We start from the raw sequence: 25708 nt of genomic DNA, 5'->3' as shown, positions 1-25708 counted from the left end.
GGGGAAAGGGTTTACTTTCCTTGTGTTAAGATCCAGAGGGACTGGGTCTTGGGGGTCCCCGGGCAAGGTTTTGGGGGGACCAGAGTGTACCAGGCACTGGAATTCCTGGTTGGTGGCAGCGCTACGGGTACTAAGCTGGTAACTGAGCTTAGAGGAATTCATGCTGGTACCCCATCTTTTGGACGCTAAGCTTCAGAGTGGGGATTTATACCATGACAGACTCTATGACTGGATGTGCGCAGGTTTGGGAGCTTGTGAACTTCCAACCCCCCACTTATTTCTCCTTCATTTTCTGTCTTCTCTTTCCCCCACTCCCCTCCCTCTGCCTGGGAGACTTAGTGACCAACGATCCCTGGGTTCCTTTGCTCTCCTGCGATCGCTGACCGCACTCAATGCCGGTTTGCATCAAAACTTTCTGCTTCGTCCCCATTTCTACTAACCACCGCAGGGCTTTCAGTCTTGCTGGCTGGGATACAGGCAATGAAAGGGTTACTGTGCACACCTGCAAACTGCCTCATTTCACAGCTGAGATAAGTAAGCAAGCACCACTTATTGGAAGCCAAATCTTTTCTGACCCCTGAACATTTACTATAAAAGTAAGAATACAACATGTATCCGTGCTGAGTCTATATATAACTTGTATATTTCAAGAGGCTGACAGAGAACACTGATCACAATGAACAGGGGAGTGCAGGAGTGGGGGAGTGAGATTTTCTTTGCTTTAGATCATAATGAAATACTCAACATCTCACAGCCTCCTGACTGCCTTTCCTGAGCCCCCGGGGGTCACAAACCACCAGCTGAGAAACACAAGCCTAGAGCATTCTTTTGTATCAGCATTGACTACGCATGGGAAGAGAGTGCTACATGGTACCCGGACAAAGCGTGAATGAGCCCAGTGCAATGGCATACATGGACCAACCCTGGGAACTGTTAATTCCAGTAACACCCACGTTTTGAACTCTCTGCCTTACTTCACTGTAAAAAGACGACAAAAGTTCATAAGATCTTACAATACCCTATAGCAACAAGTTGATGAAAAGTAGGTTAAATTCTTTTCAGCCATGAATGCCATGCACAGGTGCAAGACGACCAACTACAGAAAATTAAATTAGTCCAAACAAAAGGGGGCTAATGATGTAGTTCAGGGCCAGTACTAAGCCCTCTGCTTGGTAAACAAGAAAATGTGGCAACAAAGTTACCTAGGCCAAATTTGGCCTTAGGGACATGGATTTAATTAGTAAACAAAATAATAAAAAATTAACTATGCCACCTACTTTTATTCCTTTTGGGACTTTTAAAAAGCGATGGGGTGGGGAGAGAAAATCATCTCCCACCTCACCCCTGACATGGCAACACTGCTACTAAACTGATAACAGTTCCTTTCTGAGAGGCTTTGTTTTCATTATATTTTAATTTGTGTTCCCTTCTCTTTCTCCTCATGATGCACGTTCATTAATTTGCACTTCATTTTGACCATAGTTCTATCCTGTTTCTCAGAAAGGCTCTAAGGGCTTGTCAGTTAAAATATGTTCCAAAGGGACCCATTGCTCTCGTGATTAGTGACTTTCTTAAAGTCTCTCAGTGCTTGTAAGTTAAACTAGTTTTCTAAAAAGAGCCTCTTTTTAAGAGCAGGATTCGTAATGAAACTTACCCTCTTTCCCACAAGCCACTGCCTCTGTGCCTTTACTGTCTGGTACAACACCTTCAAATAATTCTGCTGAGGATGTTTCCCAGAAATTAATCATCATCGGGATGGCTAGAAATGTATTGGGAGAAAAAAAATTAAGATTCTATCTTAAATGAATAAAATCATTCCAAGAAATATAAATTAATATAAGGCATAATGTAAGCATAAAAAAAAAGGTTAGAGCAAAAAGTTAATTAAAAGAACCAAACAAACGTTGCATTCTTAAAGTAGTGCAGGTTATGCCAATATTTATATATATATTGAATTGCTGTTTTAACCAAATTAGATGCTAATAGCTGTTTTATTTATTTAAAGTGTAAAAATCAGCTACAACCTGTCTCACAAGAGGTAAATAGTGCACTAAAATAATTATAAGTTAAAAATGTGATTACCAATTTAGAGTCACAACAAAAAAAGTCTGTATTTTTTTTAAAAACTCTAATTATACTAACAAACTTTCAAATAAATATGTTTAAAAAAACCTCAGCCTTTGTATTTTTTTTCAAAAAGTGTCAAGCAACCACTCAAACACAGGAAAAGTTGTCAAAGACCTTAGTGGTCTTTAAAAAAAAGCTTTAAAATCAGACTATGTAAACTTAATTAAAAACACTATTAATATTACTGCAATTAAAACTGCAAAATAAAATTCTTAAATTTAATGTAGTGTTAAAAATGCAATAATTAAAGAAAGCAAAGGCAAAAAAATGAGTACTAAAAAAACTGCAAAACACTTTAAATGCTTATGTGATATTGTTGAGCTAAAATATTTAAGAGACAAGTCAGTTGAAAATATAGTGGTGCAAGAAGAAAGTAACATCCCTTCCCATTGTTACACAGCTTCCAGGTGCTGGAGGCTGTGATTCCCTGTCGTTAATATGGTTATTGGTCTGAAATCTCCCCATGGCCAGTCAGAGACAGACACGTACCTGTGTCGCTCCCCAGCCCCCGTCGCAGCGTCTCTAGGGGAAGGAGAAGATGGGAGAGGTGAGAATTCAGGCCCTCGCATTCATGGAGAAATCCCCATTGCTTATTAATGGAACTGCTGTTAACTACGAGATGGTGACAGAGATCAGAGGCCGATAACGCAGCCGCTGCAGACAGAGCCAGCCCCACAGGGCTGCTCCATGGGGAAGGTTGACTCGCTGAGCTGGGCTGTGAGATGGAGCCGAGGATCAGTGATATCACTAGAGTCCCCAACTCCTCCCAAGGGCCAGGGTCGCTCTAACCAGAGGAGACGCCACCCCCAGACTCCAATTCACCTTTGAATCTCAGCACCACCTCCTGCAGCATGGCACTTTTCAGAGAAAAATCGCTGAGTCTCTTCTCCAGCTCCGCAAACGACGGCTCTAGCTTCCGGAATGTCCTGTCCTCCCTGCTGGGGAAAGGAGGGGTGAGAAATAGGCCTGAGCCCCAGATCCTGAGCCCAGCAACCCCCAAACTCCAGGAAACCTGGATCTGAGCTTTGTAGCCTGAGATAGTCATTGTCATGGTGAGTCACCTCAGCCCTGTGCTCCCCAGAGAGACGGGAAGTGGGGAGACACTAGAGCAAGGAACGGAGACATTGTTCAGGACCTTTCTTAGGGATGCTCTGGTTCTGTGGGGGGCAGAGCCACCCCCTACGCTAGTTTACTGCAGGAACAAGGACCACCAGCACTGGGATTACGTGGAAAGGGAGGAGACACAGACCAAAGATTGGGCAGGTCCTACATGGTGACAGTAGCCACAGACAGAGCTCAGGGCTCCAGCAGAGAATGAACATGGGCCCTTAAACACCAAAACCCTCAAGCCCTTCAGCTGAAGCAGTAACCCTGGGCTGTCCAGCTCATTTCGCAGAGAGGGCCAGATTGCCCTGTCCGTTATGGCCAGTGGCCAGGGCATCTGGTTAGGACTCTGTGCCCTGCTCCATTCACAGCAGAACATCCACTGCTCTCCATGGAACACCCATATACAAGGAACAAGGGGAGAATCTGCCCTTCGTATCAGAAAAAAATTTTACTTCTTAGTATTTTGCCAAGTCTTTGTCTGTCACACTCAGTGTCACTTGGGAGGAAAACAGCCCCTTCCGGACACCCTGTAGGGCCCTGCTGGTTCTTCCCTTCCTTTCTCACCCTCTTTTCTCCATTTCTCTCTTGCTTCCTTGTCATTGTGTCTCTCCGCTGTTCTTCCCTCCCTACAGCAACCCCCTATTCCCACCCTGCAAAGGTTTCACTCCTGCCCTCTCCCTGATCCACCTGCTCAGGTGATCACCAGGGAACATTCAATGTTGACATCAAAGTGTCATCATTTCAGTTGATATCCCGATGACATTAACAGGAGACAGGAGAGTGCACGCTCTCAGAGCTACGGCTTCAGGCTGCTGGCAACCCCAGCAAGGCAACGCTGTCTCGGTTTACACTAGGGAGGTGCTGAGGGCCAGCAACTCACTTTAACAAATGTGAAAGCTGAGATTCTGCACCCTTGGAATACATGACGTGGCCACATCAGTCCAGGAGACGGGCCTGATCTGTCCCATCGGCCCTGTGTCTAGCAGCCCTGCTGTGACCTCATTAGCGATCGGACAGTAAACGGCTCTTCTCCTACCTGAGTCAGCCACTAGGGGAGACAGAATCACACGCTCCAAGGGCAGGGGGCAGCTTCCTATTCAGTGCAGTTATCAAACCTAACAGCCCATGAGGGCAGCAAAATGGAGCCCAGGACTTACCTGCCCCCAGTGCTCCCAACACCCTAAAGAGGGAGAGAAAGAGGAGGCTGTCAGTGGGGGGTTCCTGGGTGGGGAAGCCTCCTGCTCTGCAGGCGTCACCATTGAGGCCTCGGGCAGTAGGGGAATTTCAGGTTTACATTCCCAGAGCAGCTGCCCCCCTCACCAGGGACTTTCCCCTACGCAGCCCCAGCAATCCCTGTGGGCAGGTCACCACTGCAGGAATCTTCTCCCCAGGCACTTTACAGGCAGAAGATATTTCTCTGCATTGAGAATCAAATTTCACCCAGTGCTGAGAGATCCAGAAGACCCCTGGCCCCACTAAACCCATTAACCTGCAGTGCGAGGGGCCTTGGGACCTCAGCATGGTGGTGGAGGGGATTTCACCCTCCAAGTGCCAATGCAGAGAGTAATTTCCAGGAGAGAAGGTCTTGGGGCTGCAGCATCCAGGACTCCCAGGATCCATCCATGGCGTTGCTGCCAGACTCACTGTGTGATGTTGGGCAGGGCTCCTTCCTCCCTTTGCCTCACTTTCCCCATTTGTCTCATAGGGATAATACCCCTGACCCCACTCTGTAAAGTGCTTTGGGGTCTAGAGCTCAGAAGCGCCCATAGAAATGCTGCGTATGATCATTGTAATGACAGCCAGACCTGCAGGGGTTGGCTCAGCGGCTGCTGCCCCTTCTCTCCTCCCCTCTCGCTGAGCAGGGAAATCTCCCACGACAAGCTGCAGACGCCCTCATCCCTTCTCTGAACAATGGCTCTCTCTAGCTCTTCCAGCCGGGCCAGCAGACGCTGTTCCTGCTCCTCCAGACACCCTCGCAGCTCCTGCCACTCCCCGACGATCTTCTGCCTCTCGGCTGCCGTCTGTTTCTGCAACAGGGAGAGGGCGGCTCAGTAACAGGGGAACATAGAACATAAGAATAGCCAGACTGAGTCAGACCAAAGGTCCATCTAGCCCATTACCCTGTCTTCTGACAGTGCCAATGCCAGGTGCCCCAGAGGGAATGAACAGAGCAGGGAATCATGAAGTGATCCACTCCTTGCCACCTATTCCCAGCTTCTGGCAAACAGAGGTTAGGGACACCATCCCTGCTCATCCTGGCTAATAGCCACTAATGGACCCATCTTCCATGCACTGCTCCAGTTCTTTTTAGAACCCTGTTAGTGTCTTGGCTTCACAACATCCTCTGGCAAGGAGTTCCACAGGCTGACTGTGCGTTGTGTGAAGAAATACTTCCTTTTGTTTGTTTTAAATCTGCTGCCTATTCATTTCACTGGGTGACCCCTAGTTCTTGTGTTATGAGGCAGAAACAACACTTCCTTATTTACTTTCGCCACATGTCATGATTTTATAGACCTCTACCATATTCCCCTGCCCCCAATAGTAGTCTCTTTTCCAAGCTGAACAGTCTCAGGCTTTGTCTACACTGGCACATCTCTCCTGCTGACAAATAGCAGCTACGGTGCATGCCTGTTAGCAGCACAGCTGTAGCGGCACAGACGTGTTGCTAAAAGCTGCGGCGTGTAGCCATAGCCTCAGTCTTATTAATCTCTCCTCATACAGAAGCTGTTCTGGACCCTTTATCATTTTGTCAGCCTTCTCTGAGCCTTTTCCAATTCCAATGTATTTTTTTGAAATGAGGTGACCAGATCTGCACACAGTATTCAAGATGTAGAGGTACCATGGATTTATATAGAGGCAATAGGATATTTTCTGTTTTATTGTCTATCCCTTTCCTAATGATTCCCCACATTCTGTTTGCTTTTTTGACTGGCGCTGCACATTGAGTGGATGTTTCCAGAGAACTATCCACAGCGACTCCAAAATCTCTTTTTTGAGTGGTAACAGCTAATTTAGACCCCATCATTTTATGTCCATTTGATATTATCTTTTCCTATGTGCATTACTTTGCATTTATCAACACCGAAATTCATCTGCTCGGTAAATGGGGAACATCATAAATGCGCCTCGAGGCAGGTGGCAGAGTTATTTACCAGAACACAAGATCTCTTGCAGTGAGTGATGGGAAGTTCATTTATCCCAGGAAGGGAGGAGGGATCAGGGCCGGGGTGAGCTGTACATCACCAACAGGAGGGACACTTCTCCCCAAAACCTCATCAACTTGCACTGAGCCAAATCCTCCATCTCTGCAGCCCACATTTCATCTCCTTCCTCCCCAACCCCCCAGGAGCTAGAAAGGATCCCTGGTCACTGTGACATCCAGACAGTCCGTGGGCAGGGGCTCTGGGCTAACACAGACTGACCCTCTCCTGCCCAGCAGCCTCCTGCATCCTAAGGGCATCATGTCACCCCCGTGTCTGACCCTGTAGTTCCCTGGACTCCAGTGGGGATGGGTCCCCGGCTGAGGCTGGCAGGGTGGGCCCTGCATTCACCAGATCATTCTTATGCCAGGCAAACCTCAGTGGCTGGGGTCTCTGGGCACCTACCAGCAGCTCCTCACTTTGTCGCTCCTCCTCGGCTTTAGCTGCTTCTCCCTCTTTTCCCAGAGGGGCCAGATACTTTTGTGGTACCTCCTGGAAGAAGCAGGGGAGGGAGGGTTAGAGACTGCTGCAAACCTCCCAGCTGCCAGATTTCAGGGCCCCTCCTGCCCTGCAGACGCCTGTGCAGGGTCCCTGGGACTCAGACTGAGAGGAGATGGAGAAACAGGGAGCAGCTTTTCCAGAGGAAACACAGGGCCCCAGGCTGCAGGGACAGGGCTGCAGCCCAACTCCCTGCTCCCCGGGGCCTCACCCACATCCCAAGCAGCCAACTTCAGACAGTCCCCCACTTTCCCCAGCTCCAGCCGAGCCATGTCTGAACATGGAGCCCCCCAACATCCCCAACTCCTAGTCCTGAGCCCCCAGTACACCCCAAAGCTCCTGCAGAGCCATGTCTGAACATGGAGCCCCCCAACATCCCCAACTCCTAGTCCTGACCCCCTAATACACCCCAAAGCTCCCACAGAGCCATATCTGAACATGGAGCCCCCCAACATCCCGAACCCCTAGTCCTGAACCCCCAATACACCCCAAAGCTCCTGCAGAGCCATATCTGAACATGGAGCCCCCCAACATCCCCATCCCCTAGTCCTGACCCTCCAATACACCCCAAAGCTCCTGCAGAGCCATGTCTGAACATGGAGCCCCCCAACATCCACAACCCCTAGTCCTGACCCCCCAATACACCCCAAAGCTCCCGCAGAGCCATATCTGAACATGGAGCCCCCAACATCCCGAACTCCTAGTCTTGACCCCTCAATACACTCCAAGCTCCCCCACAGTCATCCCCCAGCCCAGCTCCGACACCCCAGATCCCCCGCGGCTCCCTCTCCCCTCGCTCCCGGGCCCAGCCTGGGCTCCGAGCTCTGCAGCCGAGCCGCGCTCCGGGCCCCTCCTGCAGCTCCCGGCCCAGCCGCTCCCGGGCTCCGTCTCCCCGGCCCCGCAGCAGGGGCCGCTCCGCTCCGCCCGGGCCACTCGCCCCCCGCAGCCCCAGGCAGCCCCGCTCCGGCCGCGGGGAGCTCGGGGCGGCCCCTCCCGGCAGGGGCAGGGGCAGGGGCAGGGGCGTGTCCACCCCACGCGCGTCCCCGCCCCCTGCCCACCCCGCGCTGCCCGCGGCCCCACCGCGCGTCCCCGCGGGCTGCAGGGCTGGAGCAGCCTCCGCGCTGCGCTCCCGCCCCGGCCATGGCCCCGCTGCCGGTGTAACGACCCCGGGAAACAGCTCCCGCTCCAGATTCCCGACTTCGGCTGCACCGAGCATGCGCAGTAACCTTTGCTGTCGCCGCTGCCCTCTCTCTGCCCTCACTTCTGCTTACGATTTGCTGCCTCCTCTTTGGGGGGGTTTAAAAGCACCAAGGGGGGCAAATCGCAGCGGGGGGGCTGCCAGGGTCTGAGCAGGGGGCAAAAATTTACTGGCCGGGGGGATCAAACTGCTGTAGGTAGCGGCGGGAGAGGGGCTGAAGGGGGAAAATCGGGGGTGGGGGGTGGTAGCCGGGGTTAAGCCGGGGGGGGGGGGGGGACGCTGCCAGACCCTGTGCGGGGACAAACCCCCCGTTTAAGGAGGGGAACAGCGACCCCTGGGGATGAGCCATCCGCTGTGCTCGCAAATCTGGGGGGGTCGGGGGGGGGCAGAGGCTGTTTTCGTTCTGCTCCCAGGACGCTGCATGTCAGCCCCGGAGCAGGGGGCGGGTTCCCGGGGCTGGGCACAGACCTCCCAATTCCTACATTGTCAAAGCTCAGACCCCGCAGCTCCTCTTTGTCTCACACAAGTGTTGCGGGGCTGTTACTGCTCCAGCCAGGAGGCTGAATGCGGTGAAATATTGTACAGACCCCCCCTCCCTCCCTCAAACTCCGCCTCTCGCTTTGACTTTGTAAAAGTGTCTCTGTCACTTTCTATGTCTGTATGAAATCACTGCAGCTTCTTTCTCTTACACAACGTGCTGAGTTGCTAACTCCCTCCCAGAGCCCACGTGTCTGCACCCCCTGCTATACCCCAGCTCAGAGCCTGCCCCCCTCACTCAAACACCCAGCCCAGTACAAGGGCCCTGTTTACAACCCGGGAGCTGCCAGACGGGCACTGTCCAGCCCAGCCCTGTGCTGCCATCCTGCTTCTTCCCCTTCGGTGTGGGCCCATGCTGCACCATGCTACCCCCCTGCCCAGCACCCCTCTGGCTCCCTACGCCCACTGCCACACCACCCAGAGACCCCCACACACACTCCTGCCCAGCACCCCTCTGACTCCCTACGCCCAGTGCCACACCACCTAGAGACCCCCCCACACTCCTGCCCAGCACCCCTCTGACTCCCTACGCCCAGTGCCACACCACCTAGAGACCCACCCACACTCCTGCCCAGCACCCCTCTGACTACCTACACCCAGTGCCACACCACCTAGAGACCCACCCACACTCCTGCCCAGCACCCCTCTGACTCCCTACGCCCAGTGCCACACCACCCAGAGACCCCCCCACACTCCTGCCCAGCACCCCTCTGACTCCCTACGCCCAGTGCCACACCACCCAGAGACCCCCACCCACACTCCTGCCCAGCACCCCTCTGACTCCCTACGCCCAGTGCCACACCACCTAGAGACCCACCCACACTCCTGCCCAGCACCCCTCTGACTCCCTACGCCCAGTGCCACACTACCCAGAGACCCCCCCACACTCCTGCCCAGCACCCCTCTGACTCCCTACGCCCAGTACCACACCACCCAGAGACCCCCCCACACACCCCTGCCCAGCACCCCTCTGGCTCCCTATGCCCAGTGCCACACCACCCAGAGACCCCTCCACACACTCCTGCCCAGCACCCCTCTGACTCCCTACGCCCAGTACCACACCACCCAGAGACCCCCCCACACTCCCGCCCAGCACCCCTCTGACTACCTACACCCAGTGCCACACCACCCAGAGACCCCCACACACACACCCCTGCCCAGCACCCCTCTGACTCCCTACGCCCAGTGCCACACCATCCAGAGACCCCCCCACACACACCCCTGCCCAGCACCCCTCTGGTTCTCTACGCCCAGTGCCACACCACCCAGAGACCTCCACAAACCCCCGTGCCCAGTGCCCTCCCAGACCACTTCCCCACCTACTCAGAACCCCCCAACAGATCCTCTTACTGCCCAGTCATCCCCTAGCTGAAGACCCCCCACAGCCCTTCCACAACTGAGCCCCCCCACAGATCCCCTCACTGCCCCACCACCACAACTGCACAGTGCCCCGCACAGACACCCCACACTTCCCAGTGCCCCAACACACACAGATCTCCCCACGCCCCCACTGCCCAGCATCCCCCCAGACCCACTAGAGACCTACCCTCCCACATGCAGTGGTGAGCTGAAGCCAGTTCCCACAGCTCCAAGAACCGGTTGCTAAAATCAGACCTCCGTGGAGAACTGGTTGTTAAAGGGCCAGGAAGTGGGCAAAGAACTCCAGTCCGCAGGCTGGACCCAGGACTGGCACTAGTGTTTTTAGCGCCCTAGGCGCACGGCCATTTTGCCATCCCGTGCGCTGATCCGCGGCTCCACTGGAGCTGCCGCAGGCATGCCTGCGGGAGGTCCATTGGAGCCTCGGGAGCAGCGGACTGTCCGCAGGAATGTCTGCTGCAGGTCCACCGGAGCTGCCTGCCACCCCACCCCCGGCAAAATGCCGCCCCCCAATAATCCTGGCGCCCTAGACGATTGCCTAGGCCACCTAAATGGAAGCGCCGGCCCTGGCTGGACCATCCTGTTGCTCCCAGGATTCCCAGCTGGGGAGGCTGAGGCTCCCCTGGCCCTTGCCCCGTTTCCCCCCGCTGCAGCGTGTTCAGCCACCGACATCAGCTTGGCAGCTCAGCTGAGCTTCAGAGTGTTGTCCTGCTGCCGCTTTTTGAGAGGCCTGGCAAGGTGGCGGGGGTGTGTGTGTCCTGCTGCCAGCTCCAGGGCTGGCCAGAGGAGAGGGGAGGGGGCAAGCGGGGCAACTGGCCCGGGCCCTGGAGGGGCCCCCAGCCCCACCAGTATGTCTCCCCCAGCCCCAGCTCCCCACCCTTAAATCAGAACTTTTTATATTGAACTGGTTGTTACGATTTTGGCAGCTCATCACTGGCCACACCCTAACCCCCAGCCACAATAGCCAGCCCTGATGGGAGGTGACTGTGTCTGCCAGGCTGAGCTGGCAGCGCAGCCAGAGCTGGTACTGGGGTAGGAAAACTCCGGCCCCTTGGGAGTGGTGCAATCAGCCAGGCTGGAGCACAGCCTACCCAGGCCAAGCTCCCTCAGGACCCAGTTCAGCCTCTCCCCACCCCCTACTTTCCCCTGTGACTGGCCAAGACTGGCCCAGCCTCTGCACCAGTCCCAGGTGGCTCTTCCCCCGGGGAGGCAGGTGGGGCCCCACAGGTCCCAGGCAGTGGAGACAGCTCAGAGCTGGAGCATTGCTGGGGAGCAGGGCAGATCCCTGAGACATGAGTCCCGAGATCCCACCCAGCCCACCCACACCCATTGGCCCTGTGGCCAGCAGCCTTGCCAAGCGCTCGAGTGCGCGCGCGCGCGCGCACACACACACACACACACACACACACACACACTTCTCTCTCCCTGCTTTACTATCACTAGTTATGTTACTACAGGATGAAATGTAGACATCCCATAAAATAGCTAGTTCCACACTGTTCTTCAGACCTCAGATCACTGAAATGCAGCTTGGCATTTGAGATACTGTATGACTGTAGTACAGTTTGCAATATCACAGAAACCTTCCTCTCTCCAAGTTTACATCTCACCACACCCTTTAGCAATAACGTAACCATTAAACAGGTTCTGAATCAGTCGTCTTTCTTCCCAATTTAGTTTTAACAAAAATGCTGCAACATAAGTAGCTATGGGAGATGGCAGTGCAACTACTAGGTATCAATGGGGGAAAAGTGTGCGAGTAATGTCCTGGATATACTGGCATGGCTGGCTTTAGGCCAATTCAACCAATTCCACTGAATCAGGCCCTGTCCCAGTTCGGTGTACCGGCAAGAGCGAGTGCGCTGTACTGGGGTGGTCCGGCTTCCCCAGGGGGCAATTTAAAGGGCTTGGGGCTCCCAGCAGGGGCTGGAGCGAGCCCTGCATCCCCTGCCCTATCTCCAGCCAACCATCCCCTGCCCTGTCTCCAGGCAACCCCTGCCACACACCCTTGCCTGAAGCCAGCCAGTCCTGCACTCCTCTGTCTCCAGCCCTGCCAACCCATGCCTCAGCCTCCTGTGGCCCTGCCTGAAGCCAGCCAGCCCACCCCACCCCACACATACCTATCTCCAGCCATCCCCACACCCCTTGCCCTGCCTGCAGCCAGACCCTTCCTCCAGTCAGACCCTGCCCTGCCTCCAGCCAGCCCCATGTCCACTGCTGCCCTGCAGTTCCCAGGGTAGTAACCCTGCACACCTGCTTCAATGAGGGGGGCAAGGAGCAGCTGGGACCCACACCTGTGTACACCCTAGGGTAACCAGACAGCAAGTATGAGAAATCGGGATGGGGCGGAGGGTAATAGGATCCTATATAAGAAATAGATCGGAAAATTGGGACTGTCCCTATAAAATCAGGACATCTGGTCACCCTAGTACACCCCCAGGGAGTGGCGGGGACCCACACATGTGAAACAGAGCTCATTTCTAGTTCAGACCCATCTGTTTAAAAAAGAACTTTAGGTAGGGTTAACATAAATCTCTATTTTCCCAGATATGTCAGGCTTTTGGGGTCTTAAATCGCCATCCAGGAAAATACGGACGTATGGTATCCTTATTGGTACAAAAAATACATACTGTGGCACATCTCTTAAATCAGAACTTGTTATAGGGAACCGGTTGCTAAGAAATGAATGGCTTTATTTTACACTTTTTTTTTTTAGTCATCCATGACGGAGCCCAACCAAAAATGTTCAAATTGGGCCCTGCACTTCCTAAAGCCAGCCCTGAACACCGCCCTAGTGTGGGGGTGAGAGCGCCTCCGGGATCCTGACATCCCAGCACTTTACACACCTTCCTGGAGCCTCCCAACCTCTCTTTTACACAGTTCATTATTATACCTTGTCTTACAAACACCAAACACCATTACCTGTGCACAAAGATAAATAATTCCCCTCCCCCCGATATATACAGAGTTGTGCTTCTGCATATAGTATCTATCTGGGATGAACATAGAGCTCCCAGCTCTTCAGGAATCAGTACAGAGTCAGCTTCCAAGCCACATGTTGAATCCTATTGTAAACAATATGGGCGACGCATGAGGCATTCTGAAGCAAGAGATAACTGGTAAAGTTTAAAGAAGATGCAGAAAAAAAGCTTTTCTTATGTTTTGTTTATGTTGGATTTATTGTATTATGAATAGTAAGTATTGAATATAAAAATTTGGTAGTAGGGTATACAATGTTATAAGAAGAGATTATGCTATTACCATTATCCAGTCTATTTGAACAGTAGTATTTTGAATTAGTGATACTTCACAGAGAGAGAAAGAAGAAAGCTGAATTTAGAGAACAATTATTAACCAGATTCTGGGTTATTCACCAGCCACTTTGCTCCTGTCCACGGCACAAAGCACCATAAACCCAGTATAGTCTGGACAAGAGAATATTCACCTCAAATTGGCATCTACTACACTCCCTGCCCCTGTCTCCCCATTCCCAGTCACCACGAATCAGGATATAGCTGAGTGAAAAGGTGGCATGGCTGAAACATTTAGCAGGCAATTGAAAACTAGTATACAGTACAATAGTCCTGAGAACATCGCTTAATTCTGAGCACTGTGTTTGCAACGTGATGCAGGATGGACCTGTTGCTATGGCACCATTGGCACCATTGTAAACTCAGTACTGACCTCAAGCCCCCTCCCATAGCAAAACGCCCTTGGACCTTTTCTGGATCCCACCAAAAAATATTCAAATCTGCTGCCCCAGCGCTACTTTCTTTCTACAGGAGACATGATACAGTGAAATAATTTCCCTACATTCCATCAACCTCTGCATCACACATTTCAGTATTTAAAAGACTCTCTCATATTTATTTGTCTATGTGAAGTCTCACAACAGTTCACAAATTTTAGAATTGCCTTTTGCTGCATTTATCTTGCCTGTTAACTCAGCTCTTACAGTCCTATTTTCACACGTCATTGTTTGTGTATAGAAACTGATTCACAAATATTCAGTAAGTTTATTATATGGTGTCATCTTAGAACCTTCCCAAGTGCAAAAATCTTCTGCAACAATGAAGGCTTGGGCTGATGACCAGTGGCTGCAGAACTTTTGGATGGTCCACATTTCTGCATCTTTGTGCAAAACTCACCAAAATAAAAGCTGCACTGACAGTGGAGAAGAAAAAACAACTGTACTACGGGGATCTGCAACACCAGATTATTATTGGTCAATCACTGCTCTCTCTCCTAAACTAAGATGAAATGGATTTCTTTAATGTAAGTAGTCACAACATATGGTTAAATATTTTATGATCAATATCCTGTTAAGAACTCAGCAGTCACAGATAATACCTGTCTTCTTTGGTAACTACTATCCTGTCTGTTCCCCAAAACCAAAAGTGATCAGACAAAAAACTTGCATGGAGCATTCAATGGAGGTGTGAGACATACCTGCATACCTATAACCATGGTGACAAGCTTGAGGAAACTCCCCTACCCTCATTCACACCCACCTTAGCATTTAGACAAATTCTAGTGTTGAAACTCTGATTGATATCTGACTGATATCCAAAATAGTGAAGCAGACACATTTCATTGTCAGCCCCCTGAATGAACATCACCCATAGTAAGAAGTGATCAGCTCCTACTATCTAGCCTAAAGAAATTCCTCCAGTCATCGGTTTACCCATAAACAAATCTACTGTTCTCCCTTCAACCAATTCAACCTATTGCATATTTTCTCTACAAAACCATTTGCTCACTCTTAAGTGAGAATTCTTATGCATGCATACACCCAAATTCTGCCTGAGTTAGAATCAGAGAATAGAATCATTGACTATCAGGGTTGGAAGGGACCTCAGGAGGCTTCTAGTCCAACCCCCTGCTCAAAGCAGGACCAACCCCAACTAAATCATCCCAGCCAGGGCTTTGTCAAGCCTGATCTTAAAAACCTCTAAGGAAGGAGATTCCACCACTTCCTTAGGTAACCACTTCTATTCCTGACAGATTCAAGACTGTGAGCTAAGATCATCAGTGAAGACTCAGGAGTTCAAGCTTCCTGGAGTGGGTGAGTTTCCTCATTTTCTCTCTCTGTTTCCTTTTCTAACTCAGGTATTAAACTGTAAAAATGTAACTCACTTTGTTTAGGCTCTCCTTGTGATGTAAAGATGGGGATAGGGACATGCTACATCTGGGACAAATAAAGGTGTCAGCTTGAAAGTGCTGTTTGACTCATTCCATTGGGCACACAATGAGTACATTGCTCGAGTTACACAACCACCCCTCTCCAGAACAGTAGAATTATCAGGGGGAGAACCCAGACAAGTAAGCCCAATAAATGAGCATACCCCAAGTAATGGGCAAATCTGGTAAAAGTACAGAAATACTAAAGGTATTCCTGGCTAACTGCCTGAATAATACAGAATCTTTACAATAACTGTATAATCATTTCTTAAATGGTTTGCATGCCTGTAATCATGGTGATTTCTTTATTGCTCCTAATTTCTATATTGTTTATCTGTGTGGTGTCTGTTTGTTTTTCTTTACTTTCTTAGGCTGATATATAAGTAATTTTGCTGTGTGTAAAACAATTTAGATGATGCAATCTAATTTCTTAGATAATCAAGTAACATTATGTTAGGATTGGTTAGTTTAATTACATTAAAACGATTGATTAAAGACATTGCTGAGAATGAGGTGATACTGATATGTGTATGTTATAGGGGTTTCTCTATTTCAGATTCTTCAGATTTCCAGACAACGATTTTCTCCAAAAAAGTTGCACCAAGCAAAAAATTACCTCAATACACATAATGGCAAGTAAGTAGAATTTTTCCATGTGTTCCCATGGCGGGGAGGGCTAGCTCAGTGTTTTGAGCATTGGCCTGCTAAAGCCAGAGTTGTGAGCCTAATCCTTAAGGGGACCATTTATGGATCATGGCCAAAAAAAAAAAAAAAAAAAGCAAGGCCAAAAAAAACTGTCAGGGACAGTACTTGGTCCTGATAGTGAAGGCAGGGGATTGGACTCAATGACCTAGTTCTGTGACATAAGTATATCCCCATATATTATTATAGATTACATATTTTTTCAAAACCCATTATCTTCAAGCAACTCTGCTTGGTTTTTTTATTGACATTTTTTTGCTGCTACATTTACTGTCCTGAGTCACTAGGTCTATACATTCTTACAATTTTGTACTGATCTCCTTATGTCTGAGAACATTCACTCTTCATTGAGCAAATACAGCCAAAATTTGCAAGCCACAGATATTTCAGAATTATGCACATGCCTGCAATTTATTTAGGTCTGTCATGTCACTGGCCTATGAATGATGTATTGTTGATTTAGGTTTACCCTGCTTATGGGTTTGCAATGTAAATCGCTTACCTTATAACTCTGTCTTGAGTCTTATATGCATTGATATGCCATGTTGGCACTTAAGTAACTGTTTTCTCTTGTAAACAATTCTCAGGGAAATCTTTTGAAGAAAAAATTGCAAATGTTTTGGCATACATAAGGAGTAGCACATATCCTGAAGGAATGAATAAAGCAGGCAGACTGAACCTGCGTCGATATGCTGTCAACTTTTCATTGGAAGGTAAGGAATATTTGTTTTAAGATAGTACTGGCACATAACACAGGAAACTCCAGCCTGTAAATGGTCACGATGTCCCAACACTGGGAGTATTTGGAGTGTTAACCTTACCTTCAATGGGACTGGAATTTGGATCTCTATTTTTATTAAAATTTTCCAGAAAATCTGTCTATGCCAGTGGTGCAACAAAAGGAGTGTGCTGTGCAGTTGTGTGAGAAATGAGTCTAAATTTTATTTTAAAAAAACTGATGACTTTGTTTCATTTCGTAATTATGTTATCTGGTCTGCTGCAAGCACCACCAACAATCACTATATGTTAAATGAGCAAAAACATCTTACTATACACCAGGGCCACCCAGAGGACTCTGGGGCCTGTGGTCTCTGGTGGCAGGGGGGCCCTGCTTCAGCAGTAATTCAGCTGTGGGGCGTCCCTCTGCCCTGGAGGAAGGATCCCCCCCACTGGCGAAGACCAAGAGTGAAAGAAGCTCTGGGGGCCCGGGCCCCTCGACAGTTTTCCAGGGCACAAGGAGCAAGTGAAGGACCCCGCTTCAGGGGCCCTGAAAAACTCTCCTAGGGGCCCGTGTGGGGCCCAGGGCAAATTGCCCCACTTGCCCTCCCTCCTCTGGGCAGCCCTGCTATACACTGAAATTTCCCCCTTGTACTCAAGGCATTATGAACCAGACTGTATATAGATGTCTTTGATAGGCATATGCCTTTTAATTAATTAATGGTTTTGCCAATGACCACTTATAGCTTAAGTTAAATACTTTTCCCACACCCCAGCCCTGGCAGAAGCCACAAGGCAGCAGGGGAAGCCCCTATTCCTGACCCCATCTCCAGGAGACGTGCCTGGTGGGGCAGGAGACTCCACAGCACCTTGCTCCTAGTCCCCTAAAGAACCACAGGATCCAAAACTCCACCAAGGCCCTGGGACTGGAGGAGCTCTCACTCCTTTCTGCAGCCGTGACACAGGGACAGGGCTTCTCCAGTCCTGGTGCTGTGTGGGACAGCAGGGTGGGTGGGAAATGAGCCAAGGAGTTGTGGGGCCAGCAAAATGGTGGGGAGCCCAGGTGGAACATGGCTGCAATCCTGGGGAAGAGGACGAAAGGGATAAGGCCATAGGTGGTGTAGCCAGTGGACAGGGTGGTTAGGGGGCCAACAATTGCTCTGTCCCAGAGTCCAGATAAACTTTAATCATCCTCTGTGCTCCATCTTCTATGATCAACAGAGCGGAGATTGTTCCATTCAGCAAAAGGAAGAAAGGTTGTTGTTGTACATACCATTAAAGAAGCCCTGCAACTCTTTAAAAGGTATCATGACAGTCCAGAGGGTGGACATCTAGGAATATTCAAAAACAGGAATGCGCTGACAGCAAAATGCTATTGGCCAGGGATGACAAAAGACATTGCCAATTGGGTATGTAAATTAATGAAACAAAATCCTGATGAATGGTGTTTACAATTGAAATAGAAGTACAAAATGAATGAAAGAAATACAAAAGTATATTTGGTGTGCAAATGTGAACTCTGTTCCCTTGTGATACTATTTCCATAACGAAATGTTCATGCTATCATATTGTTCCATCAAAAACAGGTTGCACAGTGTCTGACTTGCCAGAAAGAGGGAAAGCAATCAAATCTGGATACCACCTTGAAAAGCATAGAGGTGAATTTTTGAATCAGACACGTTATTGTTTATCATTATCCATGGTTATTTCTGCAATACAATGAGGCTTTGATTTTGAAACAAGTCCAATGCATGTAAGTGGCACAGCATAGTGCAGCAATTACCTCTAATACGCCTTCGCACTGGCTGGGGATATTTCTTCTGCTTTACTCTGGTATTGTTTTCAATCACTCATTCCTGCACTTCTTTTCGTTTGTTTGTTCTTTCTTTCTTTCTCTTCTGCATTTAAAAGTGGGCTTTCATTTGGATTCTATGGCTCTTATAACCATATTACATTGTGTACTCTGCTTCTGACATATGGGTTCATTGAGAACATGTAGTAATAAACATGTGAAATATGACTGTAACTGGTACCCTTCTATGTAGGTCACTCGGATCTGGGAATTGGTGGGAATGGATTTAATAGGACCGTTTCCAGTAACAAAGAATGGATACCAGTACATAGTTACAGCCACAGATTATCTTTCAAGATGGGTGGAAGCCTTTCCACTTAGAAATAAGTTGTCATCTGAGGTGGTAGAGATCATGTTCACCATGATTCTTCAACGTGGATGCCCACAGCGGATACTGACAGATCGTGGTGCAGAATTCAATAATACGGTAATGATTTCTTTTTTTCTGGTTATTTGTACTTTTTATTCAAAGTCACTGTCAGGTCACCCATAGATCTCAAACAACCACCATCTTTTCTTTTTATATATATAAACTGCTGTTGGTCCCCATCAGTGTTGCTATAAAATTATTTTTCTTCATATCTAACAAAGAAACGAACAAGTACTTGTTTCCAAAACAAATATGAGAAGACATGCTATTCCTGTTGCTAATTACACATAAAAGTATGGCAGATACGCAAAGGAATATTCCTCAACACAAGTCTATATGTACGTTTATGGTGTAACTTTTTTTCTTTCAGCTTAACTTGTATGTTTGTAATAAATTGGGAATAGAACGTAGCTTCACCAGTCCATACCACCCACAAACCAATGGCTTGGCTGAAAACGCTAATAAATCCATAAAAAGGTAAGTGAATGGGTGGGTATTGTACAGTATTAATGGCAAGTAGAATGTGCTATATTAGAAGATGCAACTCACAAAAAAATCTTCAAAAGCAATGTGTTACATGGAAATCTTTTTCATTACATATTACACCTTTTTGATTGTGTATGATCTGTTTCAAACAAGACCGTACATGTGACTTTCTTTTCTTAAACAATCAAATCAATGTGCCTTTGTTACAGAGCACTGCGGAAGATGGTTGATGACAATGGGAGTAATTGGGATAAATTACTTGAACCCATTTTGTTTTATTTGCGAACTAAAATACATGCAACAACAAAAATTTCACCTTTCCGACTAATGTTTGGTGATGATGTAGTGTTTCCAGAAGATGTCTTAGAGAATTACACGGTAAGTGTATGTTATTCCCAGCACCTTTCATGTACACATGGCATTCTGTGTGCCTTCATTTTACAAATACAACCACTTCTCCATTTGTTTACAAAGATCCCGGATCTGAATATGTTAGTGGAAGATTTCTTCAAAGAGAACAGCATGAATATGAAATCGAGACATGATGCTGACATTGCGCTGCCACTAAGTAACATTGCTAAAGCACAAGAAAAACAAGAAAGACATTATGCTAAAAAGACTTCTAAATATGGGGAAATAACATTTGAAGTTGGGGACTCTGTACTATTACTGAATACTCGACAGAGAACAAGAAAAGAAGGAGTATTGGAATCTAAATATCATGGACCATACAAAATTATGAGTGTTGAAGGTAAGAGAGTGAAATTACAAACCATCTCAGGGAAACAGTTAGGAACCATGTACAGTATTGCACACTTAAAACCAGTAAAAGAGCCAACAACATTAGCTGCTGAAAGCACATCAGAGGGAAAAACTGGCACTGAAATTGGAGTTGGTGACGCTGAACCAGAAACACCCACGGAAGAGATTAGAGAAGTGGATGGCACTGTATCTCATGACAGCAAAGTGGAAAACATAGAGGTCACAGCAATAGAAAAAGAGGAATATATAGGGCAAGATGTGTCAAACAATGATACAAGTGATGCTGATGACAGTTTTGATGACATGCTTACAGAGGAAGTGGAAGACAAGCAATGGCTTCTGAAAGGTAATTGGTTACCGCTCTTTTCTTAAACAGATTAAAATACTTTATAACTTGAACTATATTAAAAGTTTTCATGTACAAAGTGGCGGCATTGACAGTATTAAAGCAGAGAAAAAGGAAACTGTATTACCATGCATGTAATACGTGTTAATATTTTTTTCCTAGTAAAATTGGTAATGACCAGCAAACACACAGAGAGACTGGAGGCGAAAGTGAGAAACATAAAATTGTATGGCTCTTCATTTCATTGCCTGAAACCAAGAAGCTGGATAAGTGATGAGGTACATTTAAGTACCACTAAACATGTATTTGTTGATGTGATTGATTACTCAAATACCATTGTAATTGTGCTTTTCTTCCATCATGTGTTGTAGGTTATTGATGCATTTTTGAGCTGTGTAGTTGAGAAAGCAGATGGAAAGGTAGGCTAGTTACTGTGATACATGACACAATACACTGATGCACTAAGTAAACAATCACGGGAATATGTGTCACAACATATTTAAGTCCAAATGCCCTTGAAATATCAACAGACACCTGAAATTTCAACATTTCTGTGTATATACTGCTGCGAAACATTTACTAAAATGTATTTGGAGGTGAAAAATGGGACATACAATAGAGGGCCACATTAGTTCTGCTGTACAGTTCAGTGGGTCCATTAATTGAACACAAGTATGTGAACAGCTTAGTCACTTTTTAAAGGAAGTAATTCAGAGCACATTGATTACAAATCATTTGTTTTTATAGGACTATCTTACATATACGTATCTGATTTGTAACACTAAGGATCCGTTTCATGTCTGTCTATATTAAATTCATTATGTTCTTGACGTGCCACAATTATTAATGCATTAATAGCTTTGTTGACTGTCAACAGGTACAAGCCATCTCATCAGTAGTTTCCACTGTCATTCTCTCAGGCAGAGCTACACAAGTGAAAGTGAAGGTAAATGTTAACATTCTTTCATACATAAAATGAAAAAAAACAATTTCAGTCACTGAGTTAAACACAGTGTGAAACAGCAAAAACTACGATATGTTTGATGTGGGGGAGTAGTCAAACAGTAATACATGTAATGAATCTGGGAAATACAGTATAATGTATATTTCATGGTTTGCCTCACTGTAAACTATAATTACATTTCTAATTTCTTTTAAATAAATACAGAGTGAATTACTTCAAAATGATATATTATTGCTTCCTTACCACACACCAGGTCATTGGGTTCTTGCGGTAAGATGTTTTGTATTGTGCTTCTGGATTATGGGCAATAAATGTGGCAATAAATAAGAGATTTGTAACACAAATGTGGTAGTGGTGATATACTTTGCCATGCTGCGGGTTTTCTGGGAGTGCAGTGCATGCTAAGGAAAGTGGAATGTGATTGTTAAAAATACATTGATACTGTCAATTTACATTGTTCATGTAACATGGAAGAATACATTCTGTAAAGAGTTGATTGATTTCACAATATGATTATATGTTGTGTGTTTCTGTTACATTACAAATGATTATATGTTAATTGCATACTGATTGTTGATATATTTTTTGAATATATATAATTTTTTTGAGATAATCACATTACCAATACATTTTATGAATATATTTAAACTTACAGATAGCCTTGATGAAAAAAAAGGAATTGTTAATAATTGACCCATTGTGTGATGAGATCAGATATGAAACAACATGCCTGAGGAATTGGAGGTGATTTATTAGATACTTACTTTCACAGTGGACACTAACTGTTCCATTGAAATTGTTTTTAAAGGGAATGTTACAATACTGGGAATAATGTCTTCCTATTAGCTACAAATAAACATTGAAACAGCATATACTTGTACTGAATGTACTTAATAATGGACTTTGAGTGAACTTGTGTGATGTGACTCTGGGGAATGACTTCACAGAATGTGGACACACACGAAACAGTAGCATGTTGCATGATTGAGAATGTGTTATTATCAACATGGGGCACAGCAACTCAGGTGACACACTGTGTAAGTGTGAGACAATAATATGAAAACAAGTGTGTCTATATGTGAGCAATAAGTCATTTCAATGACTAAGTAAAAAGCGAGAGAATGGATTTTTATCTATGTGCAGAAAACAGAGTGGGAAAAAACGGAAAGCAAAGCGCATTTATGCAGTCTGCTAATGTACTCTGTAAAAATTTCAGAAACTTCATCAAACGATTAACTAGTAAATCCTCATCTGATTGGAACAGTAAAATTATGCAGCATCCCAGACAAAGTGATGGCCACAACTGTGGACCACTCATCTTAAAGGTATTGAATACCAAATTGGCATTATTATTGGTTATATATGTTTAATTATCCGTGTTGAAAGTAAATGCCAGAGATTACCAGTGGGCACTGCACTGGTGTCCTTGCCAAGGTGTATGGGGGTGGACTTGTGGCCACAAGAAGGGATGGGTTCTCCAGTGGCAGGTGCAGTGCTGGCGGATCAGATTCTACCATCCAGCCCTTCCTGACAGCTGCTGTTGCAGTGGCCAGGAGCACCAGGCCCTTGTAAATCACTGTAACCCAGAGCCCCTTTTGGTCCTCCACAGTAGGCAGCCCTGCCAGGAGCATTTAACAGCATTGCCAGACCTTATGGCAGGGGAGGGGATAAAGGGAGCAGTGCTGTTAAATCATAAAGCACTGCCACATCAGAAGTGTAACGTCAGCCATGTATGGTCTGGAACCAGTGGCCAATTCTTACCGGTACACTGGACCAGCCCACTTTCACCTATGGTAAGTATGAGGTTTATTCTAAATATCAGTGTTGTTAGTTTGCAGAAACATATTTGCAGCACAAAGACATCAGTACGGTGGAAACAACACAGAAGGCTAATACTGCGTTTAGAAGACATATAGCAATTCTTCTAATGAAGGAGTCAGGTAATTACTTTCTACCATGTATTGTGGACTCATTAGGCACATGTGAGGATAACATGAAGAGTGGAATTTTGTCACATAACAGACAGTTATCTTAATAACCCTAAAGTGGGATATCTCACAGGTTTGGTTCTGAAATGGTGACTATGAATCAATAATATCTTTAAGTACACAAAAATTTGAATGCGGTGAATGATTACTATTGATCGACCAGTTAAATGAAACTTGAATTTTTAGATACAGGTGCAGTAAACTTAAAATTGGAAAAAAATATTCCCAAAAAAGGAAGAGATATGTGTGTTCAAACCATTGACTGGATTACAATATTGACAATTAATACATCAAGATTACCATTTTCAGTGCTGGTCGTAACGTATTCATCATTTCGTAATGCTATATTTATTTTTAAGAAAGCGTGGAGGACTACTGCATATACTGCAACCTTATCGACTGTGAAAAAGACAGTGAGGATTGCACGATGGTAAGAAACATAGAATTACATGAGAAATATATGCCATAAACTGCGTAAGGATCATGATCCTTGTAAAAATTCCACAACATTACACATTTTATTCATGCCGATAGTTATATATTAGGTAATGTTCACATGTTGAAGGAATAGGACGAGTCAATGCAAAGTATGTATAACATAACTTATGTGATTTAATTTCTTAATTCTTACTTATCAAAGGTCCAGTGTGATTCTTGCAAGAGGTGGGCACACATACCATGCATTACAGAAGGAATCAATCAAGAAAACCTGACATATGAGAAGAAAGAGTATAACTGCAAGACATGTGCATAGTTCACTTCATTAACAAAAAGAAAAAGGCAATAAAGAAAAGCCATTGTTTAACTGCCTCTTGTTCAAAACATAATGCAACCCAAAGAAATATATTTCTATGTATACATCAGATTATAATAAATGTTCTTGATGTTAAATAAATTATTCTCTGTATTTCTGCCCATATATATAATGCAAACTATAAAATTTTAAAAGTAATTTTAAAAAATGAAAGTGGTGTCATCATAGGAGTGACCCATACCCCGAAACCTAACCTCCCTTTTCATGTATTCATACACAAGAAAGCGAAAGAGCGTGCCTCGATCACCCAATAGGTCAATTTGGCACATTAGCCAGGAAGAAGCAGATACTGAGTGTTTTCGATCACAGACTCCATCCCTCCCGATTTGTAACCATCCCTGGACGAGTGACAGGTGCATAGGCAGACATGTCTTTGGAACTAAGCAAGGAGGAAGCCAGTGGAAACAATGAAAGGGGCCACTCTGGTTATCACCTTGGGGTCAGGGGAGTGTCCTCTACCCCAAACGTTACTTCCCTTTACACGTATTCAGACACAGAAAAGCGAAAGAGCGTGCCTCGATCACCCAATACGTCAATTTGGCCCATTAGCCAGGAAGAAGCAGATCCTGAGTGTTTTTGACCACAGACTCCATCCCTCCCGATTTGCAACCATCCCTGGACGAGTGACAGGTGCATAGGCAGACATGTCTTTGGAACTAAGCAAGGAGGAAGCCAGTGGAAACAATGAAAGGGGCCACTCTGGTTGTCACCTTGGGGTCAGGGGTGTGCCCTCTACCCCCAAACCTTACTTCCCTTTACACGGATTGACACACAAAAAAGCAAAAGAGCGTGCCTCGAGCAGCCATGTCATTGGAACTAAACAAGGAGGAAGCCAGTGGAAACAATGAAAGGGGCCACTCTGGTTATCACCTTGGGGTCAGGGTGTGCCCTCTACCCCCAAACCTTACTTCCCTTTACACGTATTCACACACAAAAAAGCGAAAGAGCGTGCCTCGAGCAGCCATGTCATTGAAACTAAACAAGGAGGAAGCCAGTGGAAACAATGAAAGGGGCCACTCTGGTTATCTTTGGGGTCAAGGGTGTGCCCTGTACCCTCAAACCTTACTTCCCTTTACACGTATTCAGACACAGAAAAGCGAAAGAGTGTGCCTCGATCATCCCATAGGTCAATTTGGCCCATTAGCTAGGAAGAAGCAGATCTTGAGTGTTTTCGACCACAAACTCCATCCCTCCCGATTTGCAACCCCATGGACCAGGGGAGGAAGCAGTTCCTGAGTGTTTTCGACCACAAACTCCATCCCTCCCGATTTGCAACCCCATGGACCAGGGGAGGAAGCAGATCCTGAGTGTTTTCGACCACAAACTCCATCCCTCCCAATTTGCAACCCCGTGGACCAGTGGAGGAAGCAGATCCTGAGTGTTTTCGACCACAAACTCCATCCCTCCCGATTTGCAACCCCATGGACCAGGGGAGGAAGCAGATCCTGAGTGTTTTCGACCACAAACTCCATCCCTCCCGAT

At 46.8% G+C, this 25708-nt stretch overlaps 2 protein-coding genes and 2 long non-coding RNA genes across 16 annotated transcripts; 3 read left to right on the top strand and 1 right to left on the bottom strand.

The window, feature by feature from the left end:
* Window positions 1-145: 145 nt before the first annotated feature.
* Window positions 146-8089, bottom strand: LOC115639721 (E3 ubiquitin-protein ligase TRIM7-like). Of its 5 annotated transcripts, none has more exons than XM_030542673.1 (8): window positions 7991-8089; window positions 6840-6926; window positions 5040-5261; window positions 4392-4414; window positions 2950-3065; window positions 2617-2649; window positions 1655-1759; window positions 146-466 (listed from the first exon to the last, which is right to left on the bottom strand). In XM_030542673.1, exons 1-8 carry the CDS (start codon window positions 8072-8074, stop codon window positions 390-392), a joined length of 747 nt encoding a protein of 248 aa, XP_030398533.1. In that variant the 5' UTR covers window positions 8075-8089; the 3' UTR covers window positions 146-389. The 5 variants fall into 5 exon arrangements, with proteins under 5 accessions (XP_030398533.1, XP_030398535.1, XP_030398537.1 ...); XM_030542675.1 differs by having other exon boundaries at window positions 2950-3062; XM_030542677.1 differs by lacking the exon at window positions 146-466 and adding an exon at window positions 473-978.
* A 5994-nt stretch (window positions 8090-14083) lies between these two features.
* On the top strand, window positions 14084-18777 carry LOC115639723. 4 transcript variants are annotated; one of them, XR_003997737.1, is made up of 6 exons: window positions 14084-14319; window positions 15049-15109; window positions 15782-15861; window positions 16515-16640; window positions 18231-18302; window positions 18690-18777. It is a non-coding gene; the product is annotated as an uncharacterized LOC115639723 (long non-coding RNA). The 4 variants fall into 4 exon arrangements; XR_003997739.1 differs by having other exon boundaries at window positions 15765-15861; XR_003997738.1 differs by having other exon boundaries at window positions 15049-15153.
* A 49-nt stretch (window positions 18778-18826) lies between these two features.
* LOC115639725 lies at window positions 18827-19823 on the top strand. Its single transcript, XR_003997741.1, has 3 exons — window positions 18827-18923; window positions 19237-19343; window positions 19562-19823. It is a non-coding gene; the product is annotated as an uncharacterized LOC115639725 (long non-coding RNA).
* A 216-nt stretch (window positions 19824-20039) lies between these two features.
* LOC115639722 (sentrin-specific protease 1-like) lies at window positions 20040-24425 on the top strand. Of its 6 annotated transcripts, none has more exons than XR_003997736.1 (8): window positions 20040-20460; window positions 20623-20879; window positions 21338-21406; window positions 21629-21694; window positions 22641-22749; window positions 23256-23364; window positions 23772-23842; window positions 24053-24147. XR_003997736.1 is itself a non-coding variant. In XM_030542681.1 (8 exons), the coding sequence occupies exons 3-8, from the start codon at window positions 20872-20874 to the stop codon at window positions 24164-24166; spliced, it is 477 nt and encodes a 158-aa protein (XP_030398541.1). In that variant the 5' UTR covers window positions 20040-20460; window positions 20623-20738; window positions 20832-20871; the 3' UTR covers window positions 24167-24425. The 6 variants fall into 6 exon arrangements, 4 of the variants coding, with proteins under 4 accessions (XP_030398541.1, XP_030398539.1, XP_030398540.1 ...); XM_030542681.1 differs by lacking the exon at window positions 21338-21406 and having other exon boundaries at window positions 20623-20738; window positions 20832-20879; window positions 24053-24425; XR_003997735.1 differs by lacking the exons at window positions 23772-23842; window positions 24053-24147 and having other exon boundaries at window positions 20623-20738; window positions 20832-20879; window positions 23256-23660.
* Window positions 24426-25708: the final 1283 nt, after the last annotated feature.

This window comes from Gopherus evgoodei, unplaced genomic scaffold, assembly GCF_007399415.2.
Source record: "Gopherus evgoodei ecotype Sinaloan lineage unplaced genomic scaffold, rGopEvg1_v1.p scaffold_110_arrow_ctg1, whole genome shotgun sequence".
Lineage (NCBI taxonomy): Eukaryota > Metazoa > Chordata > Testudines > Testudinidae > Gopherus > Gopherus evgoodei.
This window is presented reverse-complemented; position numbering and strand designations above follow the sequence as displayed.